Source organism: Aptenodytes forsteri, unplaced genomic scaffold, assembly GCF_000699145.1.
Source record: "Aptenodytes forsteri isolate BGI_AS27 unplaced genomic scaffold, ASM69914v1 Scaffold69, whole genome shotgun sequence".
Lineage (NCBI taxonomy): Eukaryota > Metazoa > Chordata > Aves > Sphenisciformes > Spheniscidae > Aptenodytes > Aptenodytes forsteri.
Genome location: NW_008795885.1, coordinates 4,220,101 through 4,234,718, shown reverse-complemented (window position 1 = coordinate 4,234,718; position 14,618 = coordinate 4,220,101). Strand labels below are relative to the sequence as shown.

General features: G+C 36.4%; 1 protein-coding gene across 1 annotated transcript in view; it reads left to right on the top strand.

Moving 5' to 3' along the window:
* The window catches only part of MAN2A1 (mannosidase alpha class 2A member 1), a 153,400-nt gene that overhangs the window by 116,001 nt on the left and 22,781 nt on the right, over positions 1–14,618 (top strand). Inside the window, exons 16-18 of the mRNA XM_009284206.2 lie at positions 7,419–7,533; positions 11,763–11,896; positions 13,008–13,149. Coding sequence (XP_009282481.1) covers positions 7,419–7,533; positions 11,763–11,896; positions 13,008–13,149 — 391 coding nt within the window. The remainder of the gene's footprint in view (positions 1–7,418; positions 7,534–11,762; positions 11,897–13,007; positions 13,150–14,618) is intronic.

Sequence of the window (14,618 nt, the reverse complement as noted above, 5' to 3'; positions counted from 1 at the left end):
AACACTTTTAAGAAGCTAGCTAGTTTGCATCATATTTCTTCTGCCCAGTTTCTCCTGGGGAAACTTAAGTTGCATGCATAAGGCAAACTCGGAGTTCTATGTTTACTATTTCAGGAAATAAGCAACTGTAATCATTCTAATTTTTTTTGTTGTTGTTATATGTGTAAATCAGTCTGGAAGTGGACAGAGCAGTTTACTTTCCTTTTAGCAGTCTCCTAGAAGCACACATTTTGAGGTCTGTGAGTTGGCAGTTTTAAACCATTTAGTATATTTAGTCCCATAATTGTTTGCATCAGTTATGTGCAACAGGGTTCACTTATTCTGAATTTTTAAATGTCAGTGTTTTTGATTGGTGAATACCTGAACAATATCACTTATGTTTTTTAATTTTTACCTTTCATCAGCTGCATGGTCACACTTTAGCTAATTTTATTTTAGATGCTACTTCATCTTTTACTTATAAAAACAATAATAACTAAACAGTTACGTAATTTTAACTACACTTTTTTGCATTATTTGCTTTATAAAAATAATCTGGACAAATCTAGATAGCAAAATGCTATGGTTTGAACAGAAAAAGTCTCACGTGCCTGCAAGCACAGTTAGAAGATAAGGTACATATTGAACTTTTGTGGAAAATGAAATTAAAGTACATTTTAGTTAACATTAAAAAGGGTGGTGTGATCAGCTTTTGTAACTTTTTATACAATAAAAATGAAGTCATGATACTTCTAAAAATTCTGCTTCATTAATATACCATAAGGCTCATTTGGCTTGCATTTTAATAACATTAATTAGGTTTTCCCACTGGGAATAACAATGTAATTCTATAGTAGTTTCTAAAACAGTTTGAACTAATGATTTCTGTCTTAAAAGAAATGCCATCTGTTCAGGGTTCTCAGTGTGAGGTGGATTGAGTAACACTTTCTAAGTCCTTGTGTAGAGTGGCGATAGGATAGGTTACAGGCAGTTTTCTTGATTTTTGGCTAGGTGGTTTTTTTTCCTATCCCTCTCACCCTATGTATTACTGCAAAATTTGCAAAGAATAATTGCTTTTAATGTTGGGTCATTTTCTTCTGGTATGAGTACAGTTATGTGTTTTCTTTGCCTTTGTTAGCTGGTTGTTTTGTTACCTGGTAAGTCTTTTGGTTCCTTTCTTTTCAGTTCTTCATTACTCAGAGATTCTTTTTCTTCATCTATTTTAATCGTCTGTCTTGCGTCTGTACGTATATAGCCTTTTTGATCTTGGGTTCTTCTGCAAGTTTAATTTTGGAAACTTGGTGCTGTGACATGCTAGGCTTGCAGGCCATGACTTAAAGCCATGTCAGTTTAGAACACTTGACACACATAGTGCAGCTCTGGTCATCGGTAGGCTATTATGGGTGGAGGTCATGTTTTCTGCAGGTGATGGTCTGTGTACTAGAATGTACACGGATCTGAATTTTTCAAGAGGTTCCTTGGATTAATCATCTTTATGGCTGACATAAAACCAGCCTGGAGTACTGCAAAGAGTGCGTTCTTGCTAAGAAGTGGTAAGCCTCTAGTACCAGCACTAAGTTGGACATCAGCAGAGACCTGGTTTAATGGCAGTGATTTACGCCATATTAAATAGAAGGTACCCTGAACACCAATAACTCTTTGTTACTTCTCTGGAAGGAATAGCTGGACTTAAGGCTCCACGACACCATGGCAAATGTTGTGTTTGGTGCAGTGCAGTGCATTGCCATGGTGCAGCTAGACAGCTCACAGTAAGAACGGTCTCTGGGGTGGTGGCATAGGGTCTTGAGCATGGATGATTCTGTCCCTGCTGTCTCTGAAGTGTGAAAGTAGTTCAGTGGCAGCCTCAGGTCAGGACACCAGTGCAAAATCCAGGACAATGACACAGAGCAGAGGCTCCATGCTGCAGCTCTAGAGATAAGGCAGTGCTCCTATCATGTCTTTGTATTTTCTGCAAAATAGAACAAAAGCAAGGTACCAAGGAAAAAGACAGGCAGTATCTTAATTTTTTAAAATGTCAGTGCTGCTTAACTGATTGACAACGTTATCAAGGTTTGGAAGGAAGGGACTTCCTTGGACCTCACAACAAATATAAACAAAAGCATCCTGTGTATGGAGGGAAAACATGTTTGCATCTCTTGTGATTTTGTGAAGCATGGCCAACTCCGTAAATCTGTTAGATCTGGGGGAAAAAAATCAGTATTCAATAAAATTTGAAACAGTTAAATGTCTATATTTTCTTCTATGTGTTCAAGACAAGTCAATATGTGATGACCTACTTACTAGCCATGTTCAGTATCAATAGGGAATAGAACAAAGCAGTTTTTCCAAAGAGTCAGATACTAAGTGTTTGTGGGATCAATGTGAGTGGTTCATTTTCTTGTTTTACAAATCAATTTTTCAGAATCAAAGTGGACTTTTTTTGGTAGACCCAGACTGGGAAATTGTGATTCTCCCTCAGGCAGCTGTGTCTATGCACATATGTATGCACTAGTTGCTGTAGGTACTTACGTACTAACAGAATATATAAGAAAAGTTTTTTTTTTTTTTTTTAATCCTGCAGGATCTCTAGTGTTAGAGCTTTTCTCCCTTTTTTCCTCTTCACACTTTGTCTCCATGGTTGGGCTTCCTTTACTGATGATGATCTCTGACTTGTGTAGCTGCAGCTGCTGCTACGAGCTTCAGGAAACTTTTTTCATGACAGGTCCTTTTTTAGTATGTCAGGATTACCTGTTCACTCTACTTCTCAGAGAAAAACACATATCTGAGTTACCTAAATGCTTGGCCTTCAAACCTAAGGAAAAGGTAATGGTATCTTTCTGCATTTTTTAAGTGAGACTGGGATGTTGCACTGCCTCAAAAGAGAGACTATCCATTTAGAGTATCCCACTGTATCCATCTTAAGATCTTCCCTCTCAAAAAGGCAGAGGATCCTCATTCAAGCATAGTATCCTTACTTTTAATGCATCCCCTGTTTTTGCATGTCTGATAACAGGAAAAGATAAATACGCAGGAACCATTATCTGGAGGGTGCTCACAATACTCAAGAATCGGCTGCCTTTGAAGTGTCCGTTCTTTCCTTGGTGCTATGTATTTTCCTCAAGCATCATATCTATCACCTAAAAATCTGCCCCACATATTGGTGGGGTTGTTTTCGGAGACAAAAGTATTAAAATGACAACCGTCTCTCTTCTGCCATGTAATTCTTAAAACACAGTTCTCAAGAGCTCATAGTATTTGCCCCACCTCCACCCCTGCCAAGCCCAGTCTAATCTCAAATCCTGACAAATGAAGGGTAATCTGCTATTGAGAAGCAACTTTTCTTGAAGTCTTGAGTTCTTTTTTAAAATCTCAGGCATATCAATAGCAATTCAGTCTGTGTTGGAAAACTTTCCTCTGGGCATAGTTTGTTTGACTTCCACACCAACAGTGTGCTGCACTGCCAGAAATTTCTAGGCTACACTAAGATGGTTAGTAGTGCTTCACTTGACTACAAGGGGAAAGACTTATTGCCCATGCTTCATGCCTTCAGGCTGCAATATGCCATGCCAGCTTCTGTGCAAGCCAGTAAACCTTTAAGTGAAGGCATCTTTCCAGTTATCTCTGCCCTTTGGCGCTTTGGCACCCAATTTGATGCCAAGTATTTTCAGATATCCTAGGGAGCTATGGGATATTATTTTGCTCCAAGTATTCTCCCTTAAAATATCTAGCTTGCTTTTTTTTTTCCTTACTTCAAGGAGAGGTTGCATATTTCTCTTGAAACCATTGAAAAATGGTTTCTGGACCCTTTGACCTATAATTCTGTTATCCTGTTTCTGAAAATACTGCTTTCCAGGTTCAACAAAACCTGCCATGGCAGGCTGCTGAATCTTGTACAATGGAACTCATTCCAGTGGAGCTGAGAGGAACAGATTTTACAGTGACTATTCTTTTTAACTGTTTAGGAAGTGGAGTCTTGAGACTACCACTGGATATGAGACCCAAATATTTTTATTCCTGATTTAAGATCTGAGTAATCATAGAATCCTTCATGCTGGAAAGTCATTTAGTCCAAGCTCCCACTCAAAGAAGAGTAAATACTGAATTCAGACCAGTGCTTTGTCCAATCAGTGGACAGGAAAGTGGTTTGCGTCTCAGTAGTAAGAGGCCTATTTCTGAATCTTAGTCAGACTTTCACATCAAAAGTATCTTCATATTTCAGAGCTAGGACCAGGAACATTTCACAGGCCTCTGTGCATCTCACCAAGGATCTTTATAAAGATACTAGAATAATTGCACATTCAATGCCTAAAGATGTTTTCCTGCTTAAAAGCCTGATTCACTGAAATGTTTTCAGTGTGGCAAACTTTGTCTTACATCTCTTTATAGGTTCTGAACTCAGTATGTCTCCAGATGACTATCAAGAAATTGCTTTCTAGGACTAGTGCTTTTCTAGGCACTAAATATGAACTAGGAGGCTTCCCTGTTCTCTCAGTACCATATTTTTTCTTCATTTTTCCTGTTTGCCCAACAATCAGGAAGCAACAGGCATCCTTGAGAACTTGAGTATACATCATATCTCCACTCTTTGTATCAGAAAGAACTTGTCTAACCCCCAAAACCACATGATAGCATGTGCCTTTGTGACTCTCCTTCCTCATTTGTTCCTTTTCCCCACGCTGTGTCTGAATTAGAGGCTTGCAAACTGGTTTTGATACATTTCTCTCAATGCATATGCTAGTGGAATCACAAATTATGATTTAAAAAAATTCATTACTTTCAGACAACATCTGCAAAATGACACTTAATTCCTTTTATTCCCTATCACCTCATCTTTCCATATAGTTCAGAATGGGAAGTATGGTTGCCTTTATCTTCAGCTGGGGAGCTGATCTGGCTACATGGGCAGCTTGGAGACTCTGGTGTGTGAATTTAGAGTTTGTGGCAATATCCCAGAACCTCAGAGCTGTTAAACTCCTCTCATTTCAGCTTTCTACTTGTATGGCAACAATGTATTTTGGTGGTAGTTGTCAATGTCACCATCATGTTTTATACTAACGCTAAATGGAACAGAGTTCCTCCAAGTGTATATTTTTTTACTTTTTGTTTTAAAAAAAATTACTCCAGGTATTTTTTTCTTTTTTTAATAAGTGCACAGCCTTTTGTATTCCTTTGTCACTCATCCAGCATCTCTCCATTTTGCTGGTTTGGTCCTGGATAGCTCCAGTGAGAAATGTTCTTACAAACAACAGAAATAAGCCCATAAGATAGGTGTGACTTTGCTAACAGAATGTATTTGGCAGGCTGCTGTTTGTATAAGTAGTATTCTCCTAGAAAATAATTGGCAAGGGTATTTACTCGGCCTGAAGACCTCAGGTTTCTCAGTTAATTTTCTGAGAGTTCCTTTAGCTGCTGTTTCAGTCCTTCATTGCTAACCTGAGGATCTTCATGTTGCCCTACCCTGAAGGTAGGATTTTGAAGGATTTGATTATTCCACCTTCCTGTCAGTAATCCAGTTCCTCCGTGGGATTTTAATCTAAACATATATTTCTAGGAGCGTGTAGTCATAGGTTAAATGAGTTTGTCTTCTCTACCTGTGTGTGATAGATAAGCAGATAGATAGCGATCTCTTCTGCCAGAAGAAAGGGGAAGATTCAGTCTACATAAACAGATATTGGCAGTTTTTCATGGAAATAAGAGAGCCCAAAAGCCAGCTCAAATTCTAACCTTAAGTTCTAGTCTTCAGATTTCCTTTATCCCAGCATATTAATTTGCCTGGTTTCCATGCCCTCGTAATACCATACTCCTGTATTTCTCAGCTAGCAAATGGATTTTGCATAATAGATAACACTTGTCTGTCTTATTGACAAGATGAGACCCCTTGGAAGGATCCCATCATTTTTTCATGTCAACTGTGAAGTCCAAAAGACTATTTCCTCATTTGGGTTTTTGTACTGATTAACTGAGTGAAACATTGCTGTAAGATGATCAGTAGAAAAATCCCTCTCTCCCTAAAACAACCCATCTTACCGAAGTGTAAGCAACTATGATTCCTCTACCAAATTCCTGTACAAAGTATTCCTGTAGTTGATAGCTGTAGAGTTGCCTCTTGGAGCTCTGGCAAAGCTTTTATTAAACAGTGTTCTGTCTGAAGCTTTAAGAATGAATATATGAATAGAAAGGCAGGCTTTTAAGAATTTGAAGGTCTCTTTCAGTTTCTTCTTTTATGCAATACTTCTTGAAATCTTCTCTGTGAATGTACATATAATTATATGCTCAAAGAAGATTGGATGATATGTACCTGTACTTGTTCTTCTCTGACATATTTTGTCTGTATTGATGTAATCTTGATTTCCTCTCTTCCTCAAGATACATTTGATCTTTGGTTTCCTTGCTTGAGAAGAGCATGCTCTGTCCTTCTTATGACATTGCTACATACAGCAGGAGGACAGCCACCCTCTAAGAGCTTTCTGCTTAGATCCCTCTGAATAACATGGTTTTTTGAGGGTTTTTTTGGTTTTTTTGAGTGAAGTCTATTTATTGCTGTTGCTCTATAGTAGTAGTTGCATGTGTTGTATTTTCTTTTTTGGCTTTGTACACGCTTAATATTTAACTCATTTTTACCTTTGTAGCCATCCATATATTTCTATATAGTGTATACAGTTCAGTTTGGGATCAACTGTTTAAAAAAAAAGCAGCATTCTTTGCTTAGCCGAGACTCAAAATACTGTGACTACATGGGAAATAATTTTCTTCATCTCTTTGGTTTGACTGTGGATATTCAAAGTTTCTGCTAGTCTTTGAGAGACATTAGTAAGAAGCCAATGTCCCTCTTGAGGTTTTTTAATGGTTCCCAGCTCTACTCTGCATTTCAGGGGGCTCCCCTGGCAATGGTAGCTGCTTTTGATGAAGAAAAAGCTTCCTCTTTCACTTTCAAACGGATATGCAAACTGATCCACAAGACAGTGTAGACACAGCTTTCCTCATGCAGTGTGTACCACTGATACAGGAATCTGTGAGCAAACCAAACAGACAATTAAACCATCTGCCACAGATTATGAAACTACAGTATTTGATTACTGGTTACCAAGTTTAATTTTGCTAGCAAAAAAGCTCAATCCAGATGTTTGCAATATTAATACATTACTGTGTTTGTCTGTAGGCCTTGTATTCCTTAATCCTCATAAAATACCTGTGAGATATGTAGTGAGGGTTATCCTAATTTTTTAGCTAAAGGAAAAGTGAGGCTCTGAAGAGAAGTTGCTGAATTTCAGATTAGGAGTAATTTTTTAATTCCCAGTTTTTAGACTAGACTTAGATATAGAACAGTTTAAAAAAATTAAAAGACTATTTAATATTTGTTAAATACTTTGATTTATTGACACTACTTTTATGCAAAACTTTCAAAATAATTATTCTAACTTTCTATTTTCTTTTTGTAGCCTTATATTTTTACAGATCCACCTATCATAAGAGTTGCTCATGGAAGGATTTTCTCAGAAGTTGTATGTTTTTTCCACCACGTGACACATACCATGCGACTGTATAAAGTCCAGGGTAAGAGTTGTGAAATTCTGTCTCTCTCAGCAGTTATTTTTCATTACTACGGTCTTGGATCCTACCTGACTTTTTAATGTTTAAATGCACTTCTGAACTAGTACAGAATTCATCAGACTGAAGTCTTTACTGGGTCCAGTGCACCATGATCCCTTTCTGAGCATCGTGCTAGTCATTAAGCTGGCATGCTTATACTCAACAGATTTGTTGGAGATACCTCTCAGTATTAGAAAATTTTATAGTATAAATTACCTACAAGGGGGTCCCGAACACTGGGTCATTTGAATGCTGTAGGTAGCTGTAAATTATGAAAATGAGAAAAAAAATTTTAGAAATATCTTGGCAATGATGTAAAAATGTAGTTTCTTTCATAGCTTCAAACTTACTGATGGAGGTACAATATCTTCTCTAAAGTCACGAAGAATATAAAGTTATTTGTTAGTGGCATTAATAGTGAAATCTGGTTTACTCCACAACTGTAGGCATGCTTTAGTTACCTGTGAGCTTCCTCTTTATGTACTTTATCTGCTTGGAAGAGCTTATGAGAGAATGGGCTGTGTCTGTTGAGAGGCACCAGCACTGAACACCAGCTTATTGACTCTTAGGACACAACTTCATACCAGTTTTGCTTGCTTTTCCTTCAGTAGGGCTTTCATTTGTTGTTTCTATACTGTTCAACTACTGATTTCCAAGAAAATTCTAAGAAAACAGTAACTTTGGGAACTTTGTACCCTTCCAAACTTGATGATTAAATTGGCCAGTGAAAAAGATAAAAGAGGGAGGAAATTATGGTGCAATTGTATAAACTTACTTTCCTGTAGAAACTTGACTTAAAATGCTTAAGTGTATCTTTTTCTAATTGAAGTAGGAAACATACATTTTCAGTTCATCTATTTGTATTTACTCTGCTGGAATTTTTCTGAAATACAGAAGCATTGGCTAATATTTTCAACACTTGACAGAACTTAAACATGTTTTGTATTAGCATTACTTTTACTGTAGGTATCAAAATTGTCTGCATGGTTTTTAAAATCTTACTTGTCATATTTTTAATTATTTTTCTAAACACTTCAAAAACAAATGATGGAGCTATAAGTGCTTTGAAAGTCTCCCTTGCTCTTTTCCTTATTCCTTTTAGGTTTCAAAAATAGTATTCCCAGCAATACCTACTTTACAGTCGCACAGAACTGGTCTCTTTGATTTTTTTTTTTTTTAGTTGTAATATATAAAATATAAAACTAAAATCGATTCTGATGCCTCATTTTTTATGGTATAAGTGTATACTTTGAAGTTTGAAGTTGTTAGAGTTTACCCATATGCCATATACTGATCAGAGTTCAGTTGCCAGCTCATCTGATACAGTAATTCTAGATCAAACTCTAGATCACGTTCCTTATGAATACAAACCAAGATGTTGTACAGTAATTTGTTGTTGAAGATCCTGAGGAAACGTTTATATTCAAGATTATATTTTTTGTTTTTATGTGACCAATATGTAAAATAGGCTTAGATGAAAAAAAAGATACCTTGAGGTCAAGATGTACTAGGTTGCCAAAAATGTGAAAAAAAAGTTACTTTGCTCTGTGGGTTTCAGTAAATTAAACTTCTTAGCAAGGAGGGAACTTATATAAGGAGGGTGTTTATTGTAGTGAAGGGGAGGGAAAAAGCCTGAAAAGTGTCTCTTTTGGTTAAGGTGAGGTAGTTTGGTTTTTTTAAAATGGATTTCTTCGTAATACTCCTTTTTCTTTAATTTGCTAGTAAGTGCCTACTTCCATTTCACAGTTCACAGAAAACAAGTTGTCAGTGAAAATCACTTGCCTGCCAATTCCTAACACATAAGTTTATCTTTCATTGTCAGTGCACTATCTAGGTTTTTTCTTCTTCTTTTGACAATTTTTAATTCATCTCACTGTTTCAATACTTACAGCATTGAGTATCCAGTCATCATGGTGAAGTCCTGTACCATGTTTCCAGCTTTTTCAAGGAAAAGTGATGCAATTATTTTATATGTTTTGTCTGTTTTCTTTTATGGTGTGTTTTTATTTTAATTTCTTCATATGAAATGGCCTTTTTCAAAGTTTAAAAATTGATGACTATGCATCATTGTTTTACTGAGGTCTGTTCCCTGGGCTTTGTAAGGGAAGTTATTTACATAGCATTACATCAATTAAAAGAAGGTATCTTGAAGTCTTACTAGATATGTACAGTAACAAAACATGTGGAGAGAAATAAGTATGCGTATGTGTATACATACATTTTGTTTTTAAATGAAGACCTGATACTCCTGTTGTAACCTACCTGCTTGTCAGGAAGTGGCAAGCCTGATCATGTGACTAATCCAACTGTTGGACACTACTTCCGAGTCCTACTGCAGCAATTTTGGTAAAACACTGCTTTTTCCACTTCTGGCTTTAGAATTCTGTTGATTTTGAGCAGAAAATACTCTGGCTTGACAACTCTGTTCAGTAATTGACGAATGAGTGATTTTCCATTGGCATCTGTTTTTGTTATCAGCATGATTTTGTTAATCTTTTTATCAGAAGCTTCTTACGTTTCATTATCTTCATAATTATATTTTTATATTAACTCAAATTATGCAATACAAAAGAGCTGAGAGTAATAAATGGTCTGGTCATTTTAAAATTGTAAACTAAAATATTGTATCCTTGTTCAATGTACTTGTATTTTAATAGTCCTACTTTAAAATAGTTGGAATATCTATGACTAAGACCATCAAAAGTGGAGCGTATAGATCCACTTTTTCCAGACGAGGTCTGGGAAAATAGAAGTAATTACCTAAACCAAATGTTTTTTGTTTAGCACTATAGCATAATAGCCATTGGTAAATGTTAACTTTTTAACAGTTGCTGGTACTGCTGCAGGTGGCATTCAGATTTTAAAAAAGATGAGGAAACAAATAGAGAGCTTGACATCCTCCTCATTCAGGTGACAAAATCACAACCTTGACTGCAGTATACATACTAAATAATAGCATAAAAACTGAAGCAGGCGGACACTTCCAGCATTCCATTGTGTAAAGGTTCAGAGCGTTTCAGAATTTGACAAAGACCTCCTTAAGGAAACTATTCCAACATGCTCTTAAACAGAACTGCTAAAAAAATTTGAAAACTCTATGTGTAGAAAGAAAAAGAGGTTGTCCTAACCTCTGTCTATGTGCTTAGGAATCTAGGAATTTTATTTGAAGGTATTTTGTCCTTCTGCAAAAGATCCTACAGTTCAGGAGCCCAAACTGATGAGCATGCCTCTGGGTCTTGTGAGTTGACATACAGTGAACTGTTGGGGAAAAAAAAAGTATTTAGTATCTAAGATTTTTAAATACTGTCTTCAGGTTTTAAAGGACTAAGTTGGTTAATCAGTCCCTCACTTTCCACCGTCTTCTGTTTACAATCCATCAGACAAGCACAATGTAATTTCATCTCACTACAAAGAGAAATTTCATATCTCTGTTCTGCTTGGCGGAATTCTTTTCATAATTGTTAGTCCCATTAGACTACAGAAAGGATAGAAGTGGTCATGCTGAATGATGGTATGATTCCAGTCCAAACTGTGTCTCGAACTGTTTGAAAAGGTCAGGTTATTATTCAAGGTATTTAATTTTCAGTGCCAGGCACTGTAGAAAAAAATCTCACTGAACAGCTGTCTGCATTTTCAGATACTTAATCCTTCTTTTAATAAATAGACATCTTTTCCCTGTCGACAAAGACTTGTGTCCTGGTTGTGGTCATATCAGTGTGCGGTTTCTTAATTCACTGTCCTTAAGGACAATTCTCCCTGTTTTGGTTAAAACAGCTGACCAGTTTCCTGCTTAGCGGAACAGTTGCTGTCAAGAAGCTGGTAACTTCATTCTTGTCTGTGAATGGCAACAGACAAGTTGAGAAGCGAATGGCTAGGTCTTGTTCCAGCATATTAGCTGCTGCTAAAGACAGCACTTAACAGTTGTGAGCTGTTTCCTACTGATTTACTGGAACCCACGTTGGTTCTTACTATGAATTGCTTCTGTTCTACTTCAGTGAAGGTTTCAGACTGTCTATTCAATGAGTACTGAATTAGAAGTACTACTATTGCATATGGCATATAACTGAACTGGCTTCAAATATCTGGTTAGACATAACAGAAAAGGAAAACTAGCAGGGGAAAGCTAGGTTACTGTGTTCTGTGGTAGTGGCTGTTAAAAATTGAGAGATTTTAAATGCATCTTTTTCATGTAGGTTTGGAAGGCCAGTCTCTTGAAGTTTCCAATATTGTGGATATTAGAGGAGAATATAATCGTGAGCTTGCAATGAGAATTTCATCTGACATAAACAGTCAAAATAGATTCTATACTGATCTTAATGGATATCAGGTAATTATTGTCTCTTAATTATAAAAGCCTAGGGCCTCAGTTTTTGACTGTCTTAATACTTTTGCTTGTAAAGAGTTTGAGTCATATTAATCAAACTCTCATGTTAAACTTCACTAATCATTTAAAAGGAAAAAAGCTTTAAAAATTTATCCGTTAGAAAATTTGATTTAAACTAGACGAAATAGCAACTGTTTTCTTTCAAGGAGTTTGTTAAATATTCCTGTATATCCTTTTTACCATAAGAATTGTAATACAGCAAGTTATGTCAAGCCACCATGTAGTTGCTTGTATATCTGCATGCCTTCTTTCCCCTCTGCCTTGTCTAATTAATTAGAGCCCTTTGGGTAGCACAACGCTAGATGTGCATAAGGTCCAGCAGTTCAGACCTAGAGAACAACTGCTTGCTGCTGTGGTGGAAATAAGTGATGTATTTTTGGAGTGTAATAGCTTGTTCTATTGGTAATGCATCTGATGAAATATAGTATGACTATTTTCTTAACTTGGACTCTGCAGCATGCACAAAAGAAAGAAAATTTTCTTACCTTCCTTCCTTGCTAAAAATAGTTTTGCAAATACATTGAAAACCATACTTGCTGAGTAAGAGACTACTGTTTTTGCAGTTAGTGTGTAATACTGCATTTTGCTGGAGACAGTAAAGTGAATATTTAAACATGAAAATAATTTTAATACTACTACTCATTTGTCATGTACCATTCAAGAATTCCACTAGCACTTTAATAAAGTTCCCATTATAAACTAACAATTCCTTTTCTGCTACCTTGAATCTATTCACTGCTTGCTCTCTAGAGGAGAAAAAATTTTCTCTCATTCTATAACTGTGATTATTCCTTTTTTTTGTAGGTTCCCTTGATGAATCTTTCAGGTTTTTTTAAATATTCTTTGATCTAAAAGTACATTGAAGTTATCATTTCCAAAGTGGTAATTTTAGCTATAAATCTCCAAAAAGCTAAATAATACAGTCGAGTGAATGCTTTGGTGCCGGTTGTCAGTCAGTACTTCTAAAGCACATGGGATAAATGTCTGAAAAGGTCTTTGAAATTTAAATGCATAAAAAGAACGTATTTTATTGAAGTTCGTGTTCATACTGCAGATCCAGCCCAGACTGACGATGAGCAAATTGCCTCTTCAAGCAAATATCTATCCTATGACTACAATGGCTTATATCCAAGATGTTGGCGTTCGTTTGACGCTTCATTCAGCTCAGTCTCTAGGTGTTGCAAGCTTGAAAAATGGTAAGTATAAGATGATAGATATTATAAAGGCCTGTCCTTCATGATTGTCTGAAATAGTTCATTCAGAGATTACCATACCTACTGGCGTTTGAAGAAAGGAAATACGTTTCTCCAACTCTGACAAGTTTTAGAATATGTCCATAAGGGAGGAGGTGGAGGTTGTTTCCACGTGAGATCCTGTCATCTTCAATAGAAAATCTGCCTCAAACTAGAAACAGAGGAAAGAGATTATGAAAAAACAAAATGAGCAACAAAATGTCAGAACCAGGTATTTTTCACCCAAGAACTCTGATGGAACTCAAGGATGAAACAGCAAAACTAAGTGGTTTGTTCTCTTTTGTACTGCTCTGGTAGCAGAGGGCTTAAGATGGATAATGTGATGCTGATCAGGTTTTTTGATTTGTTTGTTTGCTTTAGGGTAGAAAGCACTAGTCTTAAGGTATACGCAGTACAGCCTAACATTCCTGTAAAAGAAAACAATAGCAGCTTTTTTGAAGAGTAGAATTAGTGAAATAAAGGATAAAAATGACCCTTGGTAAGAATCAACATACTTCTTCTGAAGCAAAATCATACCTCACAAATTTAATGGAGTACTTTCAAAGAGCTGATGAATATGTTGACAAGAAAAATCAATTCTTATTAAGAATTCCAAAAGGGACGCAGTCTTGTCCCTTACAGCAGGGAAGGCTGTGATGAATGACCTGGAAGGATGGAAACAGAGGTCAGTTCAGTCTATACTGCTGAGGAGGCATTCAAATAAACCTAGCAAGTAGTGGGCAAAATAAGGTATATAATTCATAATTTAAGATGTGTAATTTCTTGCTGTAAAATATTGTGAGTTTAAATTTACACGGTTTTGAAAAACAACGGAATGAATACTTAGAAGAAAAAAAGCCCATCAGAAACTGTGCCAAAACCTACTTCCCAGTTTCTTTTCAGAAAAATGTCATATTAATGTCTATTCTGACAAAAGGTGGATACTGCACTAGATTGATGGTAGTATTAACAAATGTAATTCCTTTTAGGGCAAAGAGTTAACACTGGCCTATAGACTGATGCTTTAATAAAGCCATAGTGGAAATATCAGCCTTTTGTTCCAAGACCACCTGATATAAGACCCAAACCACATTTTTTTCATGCTTTCCATTGCTAGAAACCAAATTCCCTTTGGCCTGATCTTGTGAATGAACTTGACACTACCAAATGTTTGTAGGCATTTGTTACATAGGTATTGGAGACTAAATTAGTGTGCAGAGGCTCCATTACATTGTAATAGTGTCTGTATTTGTTCTTTAACAATCATAGTCTCTGCATCACGGAATAATGCAACATCTAAGTCCACAGAGACCCCCACTCTCTGTCTTCAAGTTAGGGACGTTAAGGCTGGCACTGTTTGACATATTGCAGGAGGCTGGCTTTCTATGAGCATTGGTTTCAACCCAGTCAGAGGATATTAGAGGCTTTTGCCC